Genomic DNA, 15,829 nt, shown 5'->3' with positions numbered 1-15,829 from the left:
TTAACAGACAAATGGCCCCTGAAGGTGAGTTTAAGAGAACCAAAGCAGTTGAGTACTGAAGAAACAGCCAAGATGCCCATTCAGAAAACTTACCTTAAAGTAGATGAATGAACGCTGACCAGTTAAATACTTTAGAGTAGTCAAGGTGCAAGAAGAAGGACTAAAGCAAGGGATGTTGTTTTAACTGTTGACACAGCAAAAGGATATTTTGGCTGCAAAGAAGAAAGAAGCTGTAATAGCTGTCAGCAACCCAGATGCATGCAGAGAAGGAGAGTGATCCCGAGGTTATGAGTCTGAGTGGCAGGGAGGATCTGGCATTATCAAAATCAGAAGTGAAGAGAGATTCAGAAGAAAAAAGTAAGGAGTTCTGTTTTGGCCAGATTAGGAATGATCTGAAGGCAAAACAACTGGGATTATGTGTCAGGAAGGCAGTCAGATACGCAAGACTAGATGGAACAGAGCAGAATGTTTAAGAGTTATTGGCAGGGAGATGATAGCCAAATCCGTGTAACAGGATGTTGTCATCCAGTGGGTACAGAAATCTCCAGTCAAATCTCCAGTCAAAGGAGTGACTAAATCCCTTCCCTGCCACCTCACAGAGGCTCCTACCTAGTTTCAAACGAAATTATCTAAAATAGTGCTGCAAAAACATGCATAAAAAAGCCTGACTTTCCATAAAATCTAAAGATCATACTGTTTCTAAAACTAGGGCAACCACTAAATGAAAGTTAACCCGAACAATAACTTTAGCTAAACTTCAGGTCACATGCATTTAATATAATGAGATGAGGAATATGAAAAGGCCATTCATAATGGAATTCATCGAGTTAGGAATGCCATGCTTAGCTGCCTTATAACATATAATTAATGATCCTATAAAAATCCAGCAGTACGAACTCTCCCGGCTGCCCGCAGAACTGTTCTTTATGCTGGGTAGGGCAAGCAAGCATCTGCTTCCACAAATACTGCCCTTTGAGAAGCTCAAAAGCTTTTTTCCCCCTGTTCCATCAGGGACCACAGTGCCATTTCCATGACACGCTGAGCTTTGAACCGTTACCCAAATCAGACTGTAGCATTTGGCAACCCAGTATACATCTGTCATGATAGACTGGTTATTGGTCAAATGTTAAAGAAAAAGTCATTAACTCTCTTCCATTGCTTCTAATACCCCACCTTCCTCCAGATTATTTATAATCCCCACTAAACCCACCCTCTGTTTATAGTCTTACAACACAACAGTGAAATATATACTGCCTGGAGATCTGTCTTGCCTTGTACCACTCCCAACCATTTGGTACAACAAAAGATGTTTTCTCTCCATCAAAAGGCCTGATCCCTCCTGAAGCACTGACGCTCACATTCAAGGTTAAAGGATTAAAGCCTGAAGCACTGGGTACCAGAGAAAATGAAGCCAAATATCAAAAGAAACACAAAAATCAATCCTCTTCACTGCAGGAGCAGTGAGAAGAACAAATCAGCTGGGCTGAATCTAAAATTTTCTCTGCGTGGCTCTCAAAAATTAGCACTTTTATAAATATAATGGGTAGTTCTGCAAAGCCTCAGCAACCGTTCAAAGCCACAGAGATCAACTCAATACATTGGTATGGTCTGGGAAGTTTTATGTCAGAATAATTCAGTGGCAAATACACAAAGTCCACTTCAGAGAGAGCAAGAGCTGGGAAGTGAGAGCACGTGTGCTGTTATCTTTACATGTAGTCTGCAAATCTGCAAGTGGTAGAACCTAATATTTACTAAAGTTTGCCCTTTGCTTCAATTCTCTGAGTGCTGAAGTGCAGCCAAGGTCACAGGAGGGGTGGGGGAGTGGGTTTTAGCTTAGTGCAGCTGTGATCATGGGCAGAACAGCAGGTACAGAGGATTTCTTGCTTAACTTTTTAATACCAGTAGCTTTTGTTCTTAGTCCTGCCCCATCAGTTCTGATATAAGCTTTAAATGGCACAAAAGTTGTGCGAGCGGGTTTAAAATTTCCTGATTTAAAACCACCTTCCAGAACATTTTGTTTTATGAGGTTTTTCTTAACTTTTCCAAATGATAAATTTCTGGGACATATGAATGTCTAGATTAAACAAAATATTCTCTTCATCCAAGATTACACATAAAAATAAAAAGTAACAAAATGGTATGTCTGAAGAAGTAATCCACTCCGATTTATAAAAATAGAATTCAGGTTTTCAAAATTCAATTCAGGAAGTAAACTAACAGCGTCTACATTTTCCCATAAAGGAGGCATCTGCAAATGACTTGCAAAAATGTCTCTCACTGTCTGCAAGTGTTGGCAAGGAACAAACTCCTTCAGGAGACACATGCATTTCACATATTTAAACTCAAAGAAAAAAAATCTCCAAGCATTTTCAGTTTTGATGTGGGATATTACCAGAACCAAATCCATGCAGAACACTGGGAGGAAATGGAAGTTGTGAAACTACCAAAGCACTTCTGTTTTAAAAAGCCTGTTTTCACCAACTGCCCTCCTAAGCTTAGCAATGTTTTTAACACCTGAGTGTCTGTGCTTTTTTGCAGACCTCACCTGCAGGCTGAGTGCATCTGCCTGTGGAAACCACTTAGGGCATTTCCTGCTTACATCTTATACCTACAGTCAGTCAGTAGGCTTCCTGCTCAAGGTTACTTTGGACTGCAATGGGAATGATGTAATACTGCTGTGTGCAGCAGACATGATCATGAGAACAGAATCAGCATAATTCAGGTAAATGTTAGATAGGCAGCTTGAAATCACTGTTGCAGTTGAAAGTAAACCTGAAAATTAGATTAGTGAAGGAACCAGGTCAGCAGAAATGAACTCCACTCTCTCCAGTCCGATAAGGATCACTGCCTACCCTAACAAAAAACCCCAATATTAAATGCATGCATAGGTATAGGTAAAAAATTGTCACACACTCCCCTTTATGCTTTTAGTAACCACATGAGAACAAAAACCTTCACCCTCTACAAGAAAACCTACTACCTTCAGAGTCTGCACGTGGCATTAATGAAGCAAAAATGTGTGTCTAACTCTGACTGTACTCTCCCATACGTCACAGCAGACTCCAGCAGCCATCTGTTGGAAGGATGCTGTGCCTATATATAGCTAGACACCACCATGAGAGAAAGAAAAACTCATATCTGCACCTAATTCAGCGTGTGCACTATTGGCAGATCTGCAAGCACTTTTTTTTTTTTTTTTACTGGCCAAACAAGCGTTTGCTCCACAAATATCCTATCTAAAAATGATCCAAACTTCAGTGTAAAATTATCCGGAACAAGAAAGTAACTTGGTTGTTAAAAGGAGCACTAACAGGTGGGTAAGCAGCTTCCAGATACACAGATTTTATGGGCCATTTGCAAGCACAGTTGATTTCATCCCTATTTAATGTGCCAGTCTGCCAAAACAGCAAATAGAAAAAAAAAAATTCCAACAAACTGTATTGAGTACTTTCCTAAAAGGTGACCAAGTCCTACATAGATACACCTCAAGAGACCAAGGACAAGTGAGAGATGACCTGAAACCTGGGAGCCTTGGACAACGAGCCAATTGCAGCCCTGGTGAGAGTTTCTCCTTCAGAGGCTCAGGACCTGGACACACCTCATGACCTGGGAAGTGACATGCTGGAATGAAGAACCAAAAATAAAACTCCTCATAGGAAACCAAATGGGTGCTACCATTGTTTTTTAATTATCTTCTCAAAAACAGGAGTAATGGGGCCAGCAAAAGTCAGGCCAGCAGCAGCAGAGCTGTGAAATTGCTGTGATGTGATTTTTATTTTACACTTAAATTCTTTGGAGGGCGGAATTGAGTGAACAAATCTGGAAATGCCTGGGACAGCAGGGGGAGCTGCGAGTCTGCGTTCCTCTGCAGGTCTATTTAATTGCATTGAATATTTGGACAAAAGCACAAAGTGTGCTTGCACATCACCAGAGAAAGATGCCTGCATGTCCAACAAGCCTCAGAAAAGAGAGTTCATAACAAAGCATTAAACAAGAGCAATAGATAATTGTCACCTTCTCACTAGATAATAAAAATAGTTACACCATAAACATAAAAATCTTTTAAAAGACCCCTGACAGCACTCCCTCCTGGAACGATCACCATAGCAATGAGCATCGAAGTACAGGGGAAGCACCACTGAATCCTGCGTTTGATATTTTTGAGTAACTAAAAATACAAACTGGCAAAAATACTCAAGGGTGATGTAGAATGAGGCACACAAAAATAAAGAGCCTTCAATGAAATTAAAGGTGGCAAATTCCACCTGCACATCTTTAATACACCAGGAAAGAATCCTTTCACCAGGCAGCATACACTGAACGAGTGCCTGCAGATAACTGCAAACACATCTGATGGCTGCTGCATCCAACAATTCCTATTTGGAACACTCTGCACAGGTCTGTGTAGAGGCTCAGTGGCAGAATTGTGTGAAATCCAAGGCAAGGAAGCCCGTTAGAAAGAAGGCAGTAAAAAGCCACACTGGCAGAGCTTTATAAGAAACTTAAGACTCAGAAAAGCAGAGAATCTCAGAGAATCTTGAATTTTAAGACTTAGGCACACAGCAGTGCTCTGGGGAGGGGTGCTTGCAAAGTGCAAAACTGTGTCTCCTAAGTTGGTGCCATTAAATACATCTTATTTCCATGCCATTCGTATCAAAGTAAGATTAAACAAAGGAAGGAAGAGTTTTAAAATTCCTCTCCCAGATGCAGATGTCAGGAGCACACACAAAAGCAGGTGCTGGGTGTATTGATCCTACTGAATACGCATGGAGTGGGTACTTGAGCATGTACCAAGCATCTGCATCTGGGAGATGGAAAGCACTTTGTAAAAGGCTGTTTTATGCTAAACAAATGCATCAGGTTATGTTTTTATTTTGAATATTTTAAAGCATCTTGCACGCTGGGGCAGACTTGAAAAGAAATTATACAGACAACTTGCTGTTAATTGCACAAGCTACCATCTCCATAGCTGCAAATTGTCTGTGGGATCACTTAGGAGAACTCCAAGCTGCTGAAAACCACCCTCAATAAAACCTGCTCTGACTGCTGTACCTTAGAGAAATGGAGATCCTGCATCTGAAGGTGGTTCAGGTCCCAAATGCTGGCCCAGCTGCAAGTAGGCAAAGGGACAGGCACATTTCATCTCAACATCAGGGACAGGACAAATCCAACACTGCAAATTCATACCAGAACAGGTATGCAAATAGGCTGAGATGGACAATGCTTGTTGACAGTGACAACAAGAGATCTTAATAGCACAAATAGAAGAGAAAATGAAACAACCAACCTTTGAAAATCTGGCTATAGTTTGAAATAGCCCCTGAGATCAAAGTTTTCACTTTCACTAACAGACTAGGAGGAAAATCTGCATCAAAAATCAAACTCTGCACTGTATTTGCTTGTGGAATCTTTTTTGCTTTCTTCAATGAGGGAAAAAATTAATCCCTACAGGAGATGACAAGATGCCTTTTAAACTACATACCTCATTTCTGACTACAATTACCTTTCAATAGTCTGGCACAGCTGCATGTTCCTATTTGCTTTTTTTTTCATTAAGGGTTCCTCTATTATTTGTACCCATCCTATAGCATTTATGCCTGGCAGTGATGCACATTCCCTTGTCTACAACTCTTCCTACAGACAGTGGAGGCTAAATTGCAATTATATTTTTGCAATTGTAGATAATTAACTCAAAATGAGCTGTTAATTATATTAAAAAACAATGTTTTTTCAGTTCTTGATTATATTATTAATTTTACTTCTCACTTCAACAAGTTTCATATTTTAAAGGTATTTCACCATTTCCTTTAAAATACGAGGATATTTTTGAAGCAAGTTTTGCTTATTTCAAGTTCTGTGCTGTGAGATTTGCTAGAGGAGCTCTCATGTATGAACTGAAGTCAGAGAAGGCTGATTTTCCATTAGTGTTCTCTTGGCATTTGCTGTAACAAGAACTGTTTGATAGATCAATTAAAAAGCCAACACCACCAAAAAAAAACCAAAAAAACCCAAAGAGTCTCATATCATGGAAAAAAAAAGAAAAAACAAAAAAACCGAAAACCCTAAAAAAATAAAAAGGCAGGGAAAAAAAACACCAAAAGAGACAGTTTAAAAAAGCATGTATGTCTACCAGTTCTTCCTCTTTTCTAAGACACGGCCACACACTTGCACACTCTGTCTCTCTGCACTGAAGAAAACATCACTTACATATTCAAATGCATAAAAGAGACAAATGGACTTGTCTTCCACAGCCTCTTTAAGCCTTACATTAGACTAAATTATTTAGGGACCATTCATCTGGTAACCTTTGAGAAACTGAAGATGGCATATAGGAAGAAAAACTTCCAAGTGTTTTGTTGCCAAACTTTGTAACCAGCTGGCATGGCACCTTGAGACTGCTCAAACACACAATAACTTTGAAAAATTACAGTAAATTACACCAGGGGAATGAAGAGAGGGTGGGGAACCTTGTGAAATCTGGGACTCTCATTTTGTAAACAGCACAGGTTTTCCTAATTTTCCCTGTTAGGATATGTAGATATTTGCAGGTTTTTTGGTAAACTGTTGCCAAGAAGCCCTACAGATGTTCTAGGTTACATTTTTCCTCTATGGGGCTTAATGCTGCTGCATCTTAAACGTGTCATGACTCTCCATCTTTTTTGTTACAGTGATAATACTTTGATCACTTCAGTTTGTGTGAAAATGAAAGCAGAAAGCATCCGAATGCAACAAAGATATGCCAGTAACTCACAGCAGCCAAACACCTGGTTAAGCAGTGAAGTATTCCAAAGAAACTAACAGCTCCTGCTGTTCTGGGGAAGAAAAAGGCTTATCCCTTTTCAGGGAAAAGGGATCTCAAAAAGAAAAGTAAAACTAGTACAAAGTTAAACAATAATAAAAAATAAGGTATCGGACCCGTAGTTTATGAATTATCAGTTCACCCAGGATTCTCAGAACAGAGAAGTTTATCATTTTGAGGTATTCTCTTGTTGCTAAAGAAGGAGTCATTCAAAGCACAGCTGCTCATCCTGTCCACCATTCTTTGGACAAAAGAACACCTATAGCTACAGCATAGAACAAGAAGTGGTTACTTTCTGAGAAAAGGAGAAAACCTTGCCAGTTTTTATTTGTTGCTTTCCTAATAAGCCTGAATCTTCTTTCAGTGTTAACTTGAATGTGACAGGGTAGGACAGAAGGAAAGTACAATAGTGTACTGATTGAAGTTTTAAATAGCAAGCAGGATGGCAACAAAGAGCTAAATATTGTCTTAATTCTGCTTCCAGTTATTTCAGTGGTGGTTTGCTCTGATCACACTGAAGTAGAGGTGCAATGCAGAGGAATTTTAAAAACAGTAAGTGTCACCAACCATGGAAGATCCATCTGAGAGTTAAAGGATAATGTATTATTAACATCAGGTCTGAATAAAGACCAAAGAGATGCTCTGATCTTAATTTAAAAAGAAACAAGCAGCCAGCACCTAGAACAAAGATCTAAAACCAAGATTTTGCAAAAATTCCATTTTGCACCAGGCTTAGAGGTGGCACACAAAACCTGAAGCCTCTTCAGGAAGTCAGCCCCTAATCTTTGAATAATAACAGGTCACCGTAACTACTGAGTTGACTCATAAAACACAGCAGTCAATGAATTTTACCCTTCCAGCAGAAAAAAGCTCTTAATCTGAAACAAACACATGAACAAATACACTTGGCAGGCAACAGCACACTGTCAAGAAGATATACTGACCCTGTGAAGCACTTAGAAGTGAAGAGAGAAATTACCTTAGCCCCATGCTGCTGCCGTTCATCATCAGAGCAAGTTCTCTGGGTGCTTCAGCAATGGGCACATCTTCTGAGCCACCTACACAGCCTCTAATCCTGGAAAAGATGAGTTAGTTAGCTAGTTGGTTCCACAGCTGGTCAAACCACACCAGGAACCTGCCACCTGTCACAAAAGGTAAACTATGTGTCTACAAATAAGCCATTTACACACATTAAATGCAGAGCTCTCACAATTGTCTTCACACTTTCAAATATACTTTTGTATTGGAAGGCTGCTTCAGGCACAGTGCCTTTGCTTCTAAGGGTTACCATGGGACAACCTTGGCCAGTGTAACTCAGTTGAGTACTAGCATTTCAGCATTCGAAAGGGAAAACAATAGGGAAAAATCTGCAGTCTTTTTGTTAGAGAAACAGAAAATTTCATTTACAGATTACAGCACAAGAGCTCAAAGGTGCCATGTGTAAGCCACGTAGAACAAAATTTGTATAAGATGGTTGTGTGTCCTCAAACTATGGGCCCACAAACTATGCTCCATTTTTAACAGATCACTCACCTTCTGCTTTCTCTCCAACAAAGACAGAAAAGTCAAGACAGAAGTATTTATTTTTTATTTTCTAAAATTACTGTTTCCAAGCTTTGCTGTTACTGGTCTCCTCCAGTGATGCTTGAACCAGGAGGAACCAGTGAACTACACGTACACAACTATTTCTGATAGCAGAGCAACTATTTCACATAAAGAGCAACTGCAAATTGAGAGTACTATGGTTACGTGAGACTAAATACAGAAATGTGGAAATTAAAAGCAGTTATGATGCAATGTGGTAAAAAAAAGAATTCATTCACACTTTAGCTAAAATATTAGAAAAGTCAATTGCCAATAACTGCAAGTGGTCAAACCTCTTATTTGTCATTCAATGACAATGGATCTCAACCAGCACTCTACCCAGGCAGAAGGACAGACAAAAATAAACACTTATCTGGAAAAGTATTCTTCTTGTATGTTTTTTATACTGTTATGATGGTCTAACTCAGTTAGAACCTCCTGACATTGAAGCAAAGGGTATTTGAGCTTAGGTAAACAAATTTTTATTGTTAGCAGTATATAAAATTACCCTGTTACCAAGTGCAAAAGTGAATTACATATCCAGAACTGAAACAGAACTGTGATGCCTAAGAGATTTACCTCTAAATATCAAACGTTTAATTCTAAAGATACTGAAATATTTTTAAGAAAAAGCATGTTTTATTCTAGTTGTTTTCCTAGAGAGAATATGGCAAATCTGGCTTCCCATGCACTTCTGAGAAGAGATCAGAAAAACACAAAGTCCTCACATTGATCATATATTACTTTTTTCCATAGAATTTTTTTTAGGTAACTAAAGCTCTGTAAACCATAAAGGGCTTTTTTCAGAAAAAAAGTGGTTATAATAGATATAATGGTACTAACAACCACATTGTTACAGATATTTAAAGTGCATATTTTTTCTGAACTTGCATCTCCAAACCTGAAAAATTTCCATTAGAAAAAAACATCCACCAAAAAAACTCAGTTTGTACGTCCTTCATATCTACTTGTTTTTCATTAGAGGAATGCATGCATAGAATTACGGCATTTGATGATTAAGAATCCATCTGTTCCTACTTAATTCTCACCTGAAGTCATAATCCTTTGTTAGCGACCTCAGTCATTTTCAACACACACATTTGTGATTTCCTCTAAGAGAGGTACTTTTAAAGCCTCATAAACACATTACTTTCAATGTAAACAACAATCCAAGAAGACAAAAAAAAAAAAAAAAGACCACCTAGATCACAGTACTGTCATTTACAGTTTGAAAAGTAATTGAGGGGCTGAAATGGGGAAGGTGATGTGGTATAACAAGGGTGGTTATAGTACACAGATGTAGGAGCTGGGTCATCTAATGCACACTCTCATGGGGTGCTGTCTGCAGCTGCCATATTAAAACAGTATAGAAATACCCATCCCTGTGAAACACTCCTAATGCCTGTTCCAAAAGATTGCAGATTTTTCCCTATTGTTTTTTCTTTCTAATGCTGAAATGCTAGTACTCAGCTGAGTTACAATGGCTAATTTAACCTGTTTCCATTCACTGTTCTGCTCACTTTAATAACATCATACCAAAAAAACAGTTGCTTCCTCCTTCTCAAAGACTCTATTTACATTGTGAGAAAAGTGTTACCTTCTGCCACAAGCTCACAGTCCTTTCAAGACACATCTCACGTTTCTATGGCTGATCCATCTCCCTTCAAGTTTTAAGCACATATTGTGCCTCAGTCTTGGCATTCTCCATTTTCACTAGCATCACTGGAAAGAAAATGTCTTTGCTACACTGAGCTCCCTCCCTCTGCCATAAATATATGGGGTAAAACATATATTCCATATATAAAAATATATACATACACAGACATATATGTGTGTGTACAGATGTAATTATCTCCATATTTTCTGTAAAACACACTCCTCCCAGTCCTGGAAATACTAGAATACCTGGAAATACTGGACCTAGGAAAATTGACATTTCCAAGGAAAGAAGGGAAAATGCCACACCTATGTCATCCACGGTGACACTGCCCTCATGCCAAATGTCTGTATTCCTCTTACGTGCCTCCACTAAGATCAACCTCTCATTTTTTTCTACTGCTCCTCTTTTCCAACCTAGTCTTTTAGCAGTGCTTTTCTTCTGCCTTTTTTTCTACCACATACTGCTTTCCTCTGTTGCTTTCCACAGCTGTCATGCTGCTTCCCAACAGTATACACTAACATACTAAAGTCTCTTCTCCTCTGAATTAGAAATTGTGCCATAAGCCTTGTCTGCCTTGTTTTATTCTATTGTTGCCTTGTTCTATTCTCCCACTTAAATCAACTACTGCCAGTGTGCTTATTAGAAATCTTAGAATTTTTTTTCAAACTGTAAGTCTCAATTCACCTGTTGTAATCCAGACGGGATTGGTGTAGTTGCTGTTGTTTTAGGAGAAGTTTTGCTTCTTGCTTAGTCAATAAATGTTGGAGTCGTTCCTTTTCAATTTCCAGCTCCATTTTTTGAAGAAGCAGCTTCTGCTTTCTTTCTTCATACAACCTTTTGGCCAGCTCTGATTCCTTAGGCCCTGAGTCCATGCTGTGATCCAGCCTGGAATGATCACAGGTTTTGTGAACTGTCCCAGACTGTTTTCTAAGTACCTGGCTGACATAGCAGCTCTCTTCCACACTCCCTGAGCTCCCCACATGCCTCCAGGCACAGCCATGACTCACTTGCTGAGGGCACGTGCTCTGAAATTCCCTTGCACTCTGGTCCATCTCCTGAGCCTGCTTTGCATGGTGAGGGCTCCTCTGCTTGGCTGGAGAAACCACATTGTTGCATTTTCTGTGCAAGTCATTTTCCATGGGATACTCCTTCAGACACTCCTGATGGTTGTGATGCATTTCAGTTCTGTAATCATGGTTATTCCTGCAAGGCTGAGACAGTACAACACGGGCAGGGCTTCCAGCCTTTGGTGCTCTACTGTTCTGGTGAAGATTCCAAGGTCCCCCAACACTCAAGTAGGAGCTGTCCAGCCCCAAAGAGGGCTGTTGGCACAAGCTCTTCTTACTGGATACCTGAAATAGGAGAAACAATTTCCTGTAAATCACCAAAATTAATCTTTTTTTACCATTTATCCTTGGCAAATTAGTTCTCACTGAAACAGAGCTGCTGGTCCATGCTGATGGACATACAGACAAACCTGACAAAATGTTTACCAGAACACAGACACAAATCTGCTATCAAATCTACATTTCATTCCATCTACACAACTGTAATAAATGTAAAACTGCTGTCTGCAGGATCCTCAGCACAAAATGAGTCACTTCAGAGTATCAAGTAGTTGTGAGCATCTAGGGTTACATAAAATCAACTTGAAGAGTAGCAAAAAACCTTAAATGTTAAGGTTTGAAAATGTTTAATTTTGAATACTGAGCCAAAAAATCCATTCAGCCACTATAAATACTCTTTGATTGGCTATTACACAGCAGGAGATTTGATGTAAAACATTTCACCTTGCACTGAATGGTATATTACTTACCGCTGGAAATTTGATGAGAGTTTTTGAAATATCTTTACAGAAACACAGATAAAAACCAACTACTTTCTGTAAAAAATGGTTGTACATCAAAAGCTGTCATTTAAATACAAAACATGTTTAAATACAGCTATAAACGTAAGTGATTTTTCAATTAAGCTGGGCAAGTGATTATAGTCTGATAAAACTCTGAGAAAGCAAGCAACTGTAATTCACATTTGTCAACCCAGTACAAGAAAATTCTAGTGGTTTTGTTATAGTCATGGATATTATGTAACAAACATCACAATCCTATTTACATCCTGGAGTATCTTTGCACTAAAGTTCATCTATGCAGGTAAGTATTTGAGCTTTTATGCACATTACAGCAATGTATCAGGCACATACATTTCTTTTGCTAGAACTGTGCATTAATTTCAATAATAAACTGAATTTAAGCTCCTCCAGCCTTTGGGACCTTCCACAAAGATATGGGGCCTTTTAATTAAAGAAGCCAGATTTTTTTAAGATAGCAAAACCACTGCAGTGTAAGTGGTTTAGAAGAGAAATCTGGAATCCACTGATGAAAAAAAAAAAAAGAATTATTTGCCCTCTGGGAATGCTTACAACAGATAGGTATTGTGCACATAGAGTACGAGACAGTCAGCCAGACCCAAAATACTTGAATTTAGGAATGCAAACAAGTATCCAGCAATGATTTGAAGAGAGATATAGTACAAATCTATGCAGCATTTATATGTATAATTTAGATTCTTTTTTAATAAATAAACAAAATACCAAATATACTCAGCTGCCCTTCAAGACAACCAATTACAAGTTTCTTGTAGACTTCACAGAATGTAAATTAATGTGGATTAGCACCTGAATACTGATATTTCATTATTTCCAGTTTTGTGCATACAAATAAATCTTCTCTGCCATGTGATTGAAAGCCAAGGATGTCATGTTTTGCCCCAAAGGGCCCAGTGAGTTGGAGGCATTTGCATTAATGTCAGTGCTAAATGTCTGAGGAAAGTCTGGTGCTTGGACTGGGTGAAAAGTGCAGGACACTAAAATATTTTTAAGTCACAGGGGCTGGCAGGGCAACTGAACAGAAATGCAACATGCTTCCAAAAAGACTGAGTTTTGCTATTTATTATTTGCAGCATGCCATCCTTGTCGCAATATTTTCTAGACAAATACAGGCTACAGAGCTCTCTTAATATGAATTAGAGAATACAGAAAAGGATGACGCAGTCTCTCATTCCCCACATCACCTGCTTCTGGTTATGGAGCATTTAGGGCACCTACAGGAAGAGACTGTCAAGGTGGAGGGTTTCCCAGTCCCCAAGGACAGCAGAAGGTCTCAGACTTGAAGACATTCTTAAGAGTATCCTGTAAGGGCTGGCAGTGTAGGGTGGTCACACAAAGCAATCATCTGTCTTTCTGCAGCCCATAAATTGTAGTCAAAAAGAACACACATTAAAAAAAGAGACTCAAAAGATGAAATGTCTGAGAACATCTTCATTTTAGCAGTTTTGCTAACTGAAGAGACAAGAGAATGTTAAGAAATCTAAGCACATGAATGAAGGTGCTACAAAATAATCATCAGGTTTAAGAATAAAGGTCCACATTGCAAATTAACTTCATGGCTGAGACTCTATTAAGAGTCCCTGAAGGCCCTAAAAGAGAGGTACCAGTTAGCATTTGTTGACCTTGGCTGCCATTAAGTCTGCCCTGATGGTCTCAGAAATGGCATTGACATTTAAAGACTTCATAACAAGGCAGAGAAACTTTAATGTTATTTCACAGTTACAATATGTTTGCAGGGGGGAAAATTCTCATTAATGTCATTGAATGTGAGTGGGATTTTCTTATTCCTTTAGAAGGAGGAGGTCATGTTAGGCAGAAGACTGAGTTCCAATATGTCTTTGATGGCTACTCAGTACTTTTCAGAGTCTAACTCCAAAGAAAAATTAACTATTGGGAGTCAGAAATTAGTCAACAATTTTTTCAGAAATTTGTGGGTTTTTCACTGAAGTCTTAATTGAAAATACAGCTGGATGGTAGACAGTGCAGGGAAAATGGACTGACATTTACACAGATGTGGGGTCAGAAGAGACCCGTGCATGACATGACAGATCTGCAAGATGCAGGCTAGGTATTCCAAAGACCCACCTACTACTGTGAGTCTAAAGACACACAAGCATAAGGAATCAGGTAATTTTACAAGAAGAGTTTAAGAAAGATATTGCCTATGGGACACATGGAAACCATGACAGACCATGATGGAACAGCTGTGCTTTCTCCTCCATGGAGCTCTTCCAGGCTTGCTGTGCCATATTTAAAGATACAAGTTCCTTTAACTGAGGCTTAAGCAAACTCAGACTGCTCCTTGTAAGGTAAGGAGTTAATAAGACTTGATTAGATGTGAAACTCTTCTGAAACAAAGAGATACTAAAAATGGTCTAAATAATCTTCAGAAGGATTTAAGGATAGAGACATATGTGAAGGTCTACAAAGTCTTGACTGCAACTCCAGTAATTTTTGCTCAGGGATTCAGCGCAGAGCTTAAACAAACATCCAGTCCTTAAAACTTCGTATGAACAGACAAACAGTGCACCAGTTTTATGCACGCAGCATTATGATCTCTGCAAATTGTTCTTAAATGCAGCTTGTGTGCTTTGCAGTTGTAATTCACAGTGCTGGCAGAGGGAGCACAGTTACAGACTGACTCCAGCACAAAGGGCTGTGTACTGCAAGGGATGAACTAGTAACTGAGCATATCTTAACAATATCAGCACAGACAAGGTTCTGACAGATTTTAAACATGTTTAAGAAACAGCCCAAAATCATTACCTTGAGAAGTTCCTGCACTCTGAGGGACAAAGCTGAGGTCCCAGCAGAATACCATGCTGTTATGGATGCAGAGCAAAATTGATAGAGATGCTAACAGCATTAAGAGTTTAGTTCACAACACCCAGGTTTGTAGTTTTTAGCTGAAATATGTCTGAATACAGGCAAAAGGGACAATTAAATAAAATAATTCTCAGTTGTATCTTGAGGCCTGGATTTTCAGCTCAGGAGTTTCTTTTCATGGGGTAGAAAGAGTGGAATGAACATGTTGATTCAGAGCTAGTCTGTTGTGCTGATCTAAGTGGGGACCCTGAAGGAAACCAAGAAAAATTAACAGAAGGAGCAACCAGAGGATCAATACAGAGTACTGAAGATTTTTTAAAGATGATGCAGACTCTACCATACATAGAAACACCTTCAGAGCAGCAAGGGCACAGACTTAAGATTCTTCACCACTGTAATTGTTCTCTGGATATGATCAGCAAAAACTATTAGGAGAAATTTCCTCACTGGAAGGATGGTCAAGCCCTAGCACAGGCTGTCCAGGGCAGTGGTAAGGTCAACAGCCCCAGAGGTATTTAGGAGACATGTAGATGATTAGTTAGTGGTGGGCTTGGCAGTGCTGGGTTAATGGCTGGACTGAGAGGTGGCTTCCAGCCTAACAGTTCTGTGATTCTATCAGTGACCCAGCTGGCACTCTCACTAAGGTATACAACCTAAATCTGGAACTCAGTCACCACTCAGAATGGTTGATATATGGGTCTCATCTGAATAAAGCTTGGCTTTAGGTTTCAGGTCTATCGACAATATAAGCACTTGCTTTTGTCAGCAAAATGAGGAGGATGTATTATAAATAAGCTCAGACATTGGGGCAACAGAAAGGCTGTTTGTAAGAACAATTACATCAAATTATAGGACTGTTTGAAGTACCTTACTAGTGATTAAGGACCTACACTTTCCAAGATTCTGTAAGAATTTATCAGGGAGAATGAAAAAGCATAAAGATTTTAAAGTGTATTAGTAGGATCTACTGAAGTCTATAAATTTTTTTCTTTAACTCATATAATCGTTTGTTAAAATCTGTACCATAAATAACCCAATATCAGTTATTACAAAGTGCCATGTAATAGTACAGCAA

At 39.0% G+C, this 15,829-nt stretch overlaps 1 protein-coding gene across 1 annotated transcript in view; it reads right to left on the bottom strand.

Moving 5' to 3' along the window:
• Positions 1-15,829, bottom strand: part of LOC306814524 (protein hinderin-like) — a gene marked incomplete at its 5' end in the record, with an annotated part of 123,590 nt that overhangs the window by 47,059 nt on the left and 60,702 nt on the right. The window contains 2 exons of the mRNA XM_079330658.1: positions 7,779-7,874; positions 10,728-11,395. Of these exons, the coding sequence (XP_079186784.1) occupies positions 7,779-7,874; positions 10,728-11,395 (764 nt within the window). The remainder of the gene's footprint in view (positions 1-7,778; positions 7,875-10,727; positions 11,396-15,829) is intronic.

Source organism: Erithacus rubecula (genome assembly GCF_903797595.1).
Source record: "Erithacus rubecula genome assembly, chromosome: Z".
NCBI lineage: Eukaryota > Metazoa > Chordata > Aves > Passeriformes > Muscicapidae > Erithacus > Erithacus rubecula.
The sequence above is the reverse complement of the archived record's forward strand: the minus strand, read 5'-3'. Positions and strand labels throughout refer to the sequence as shown.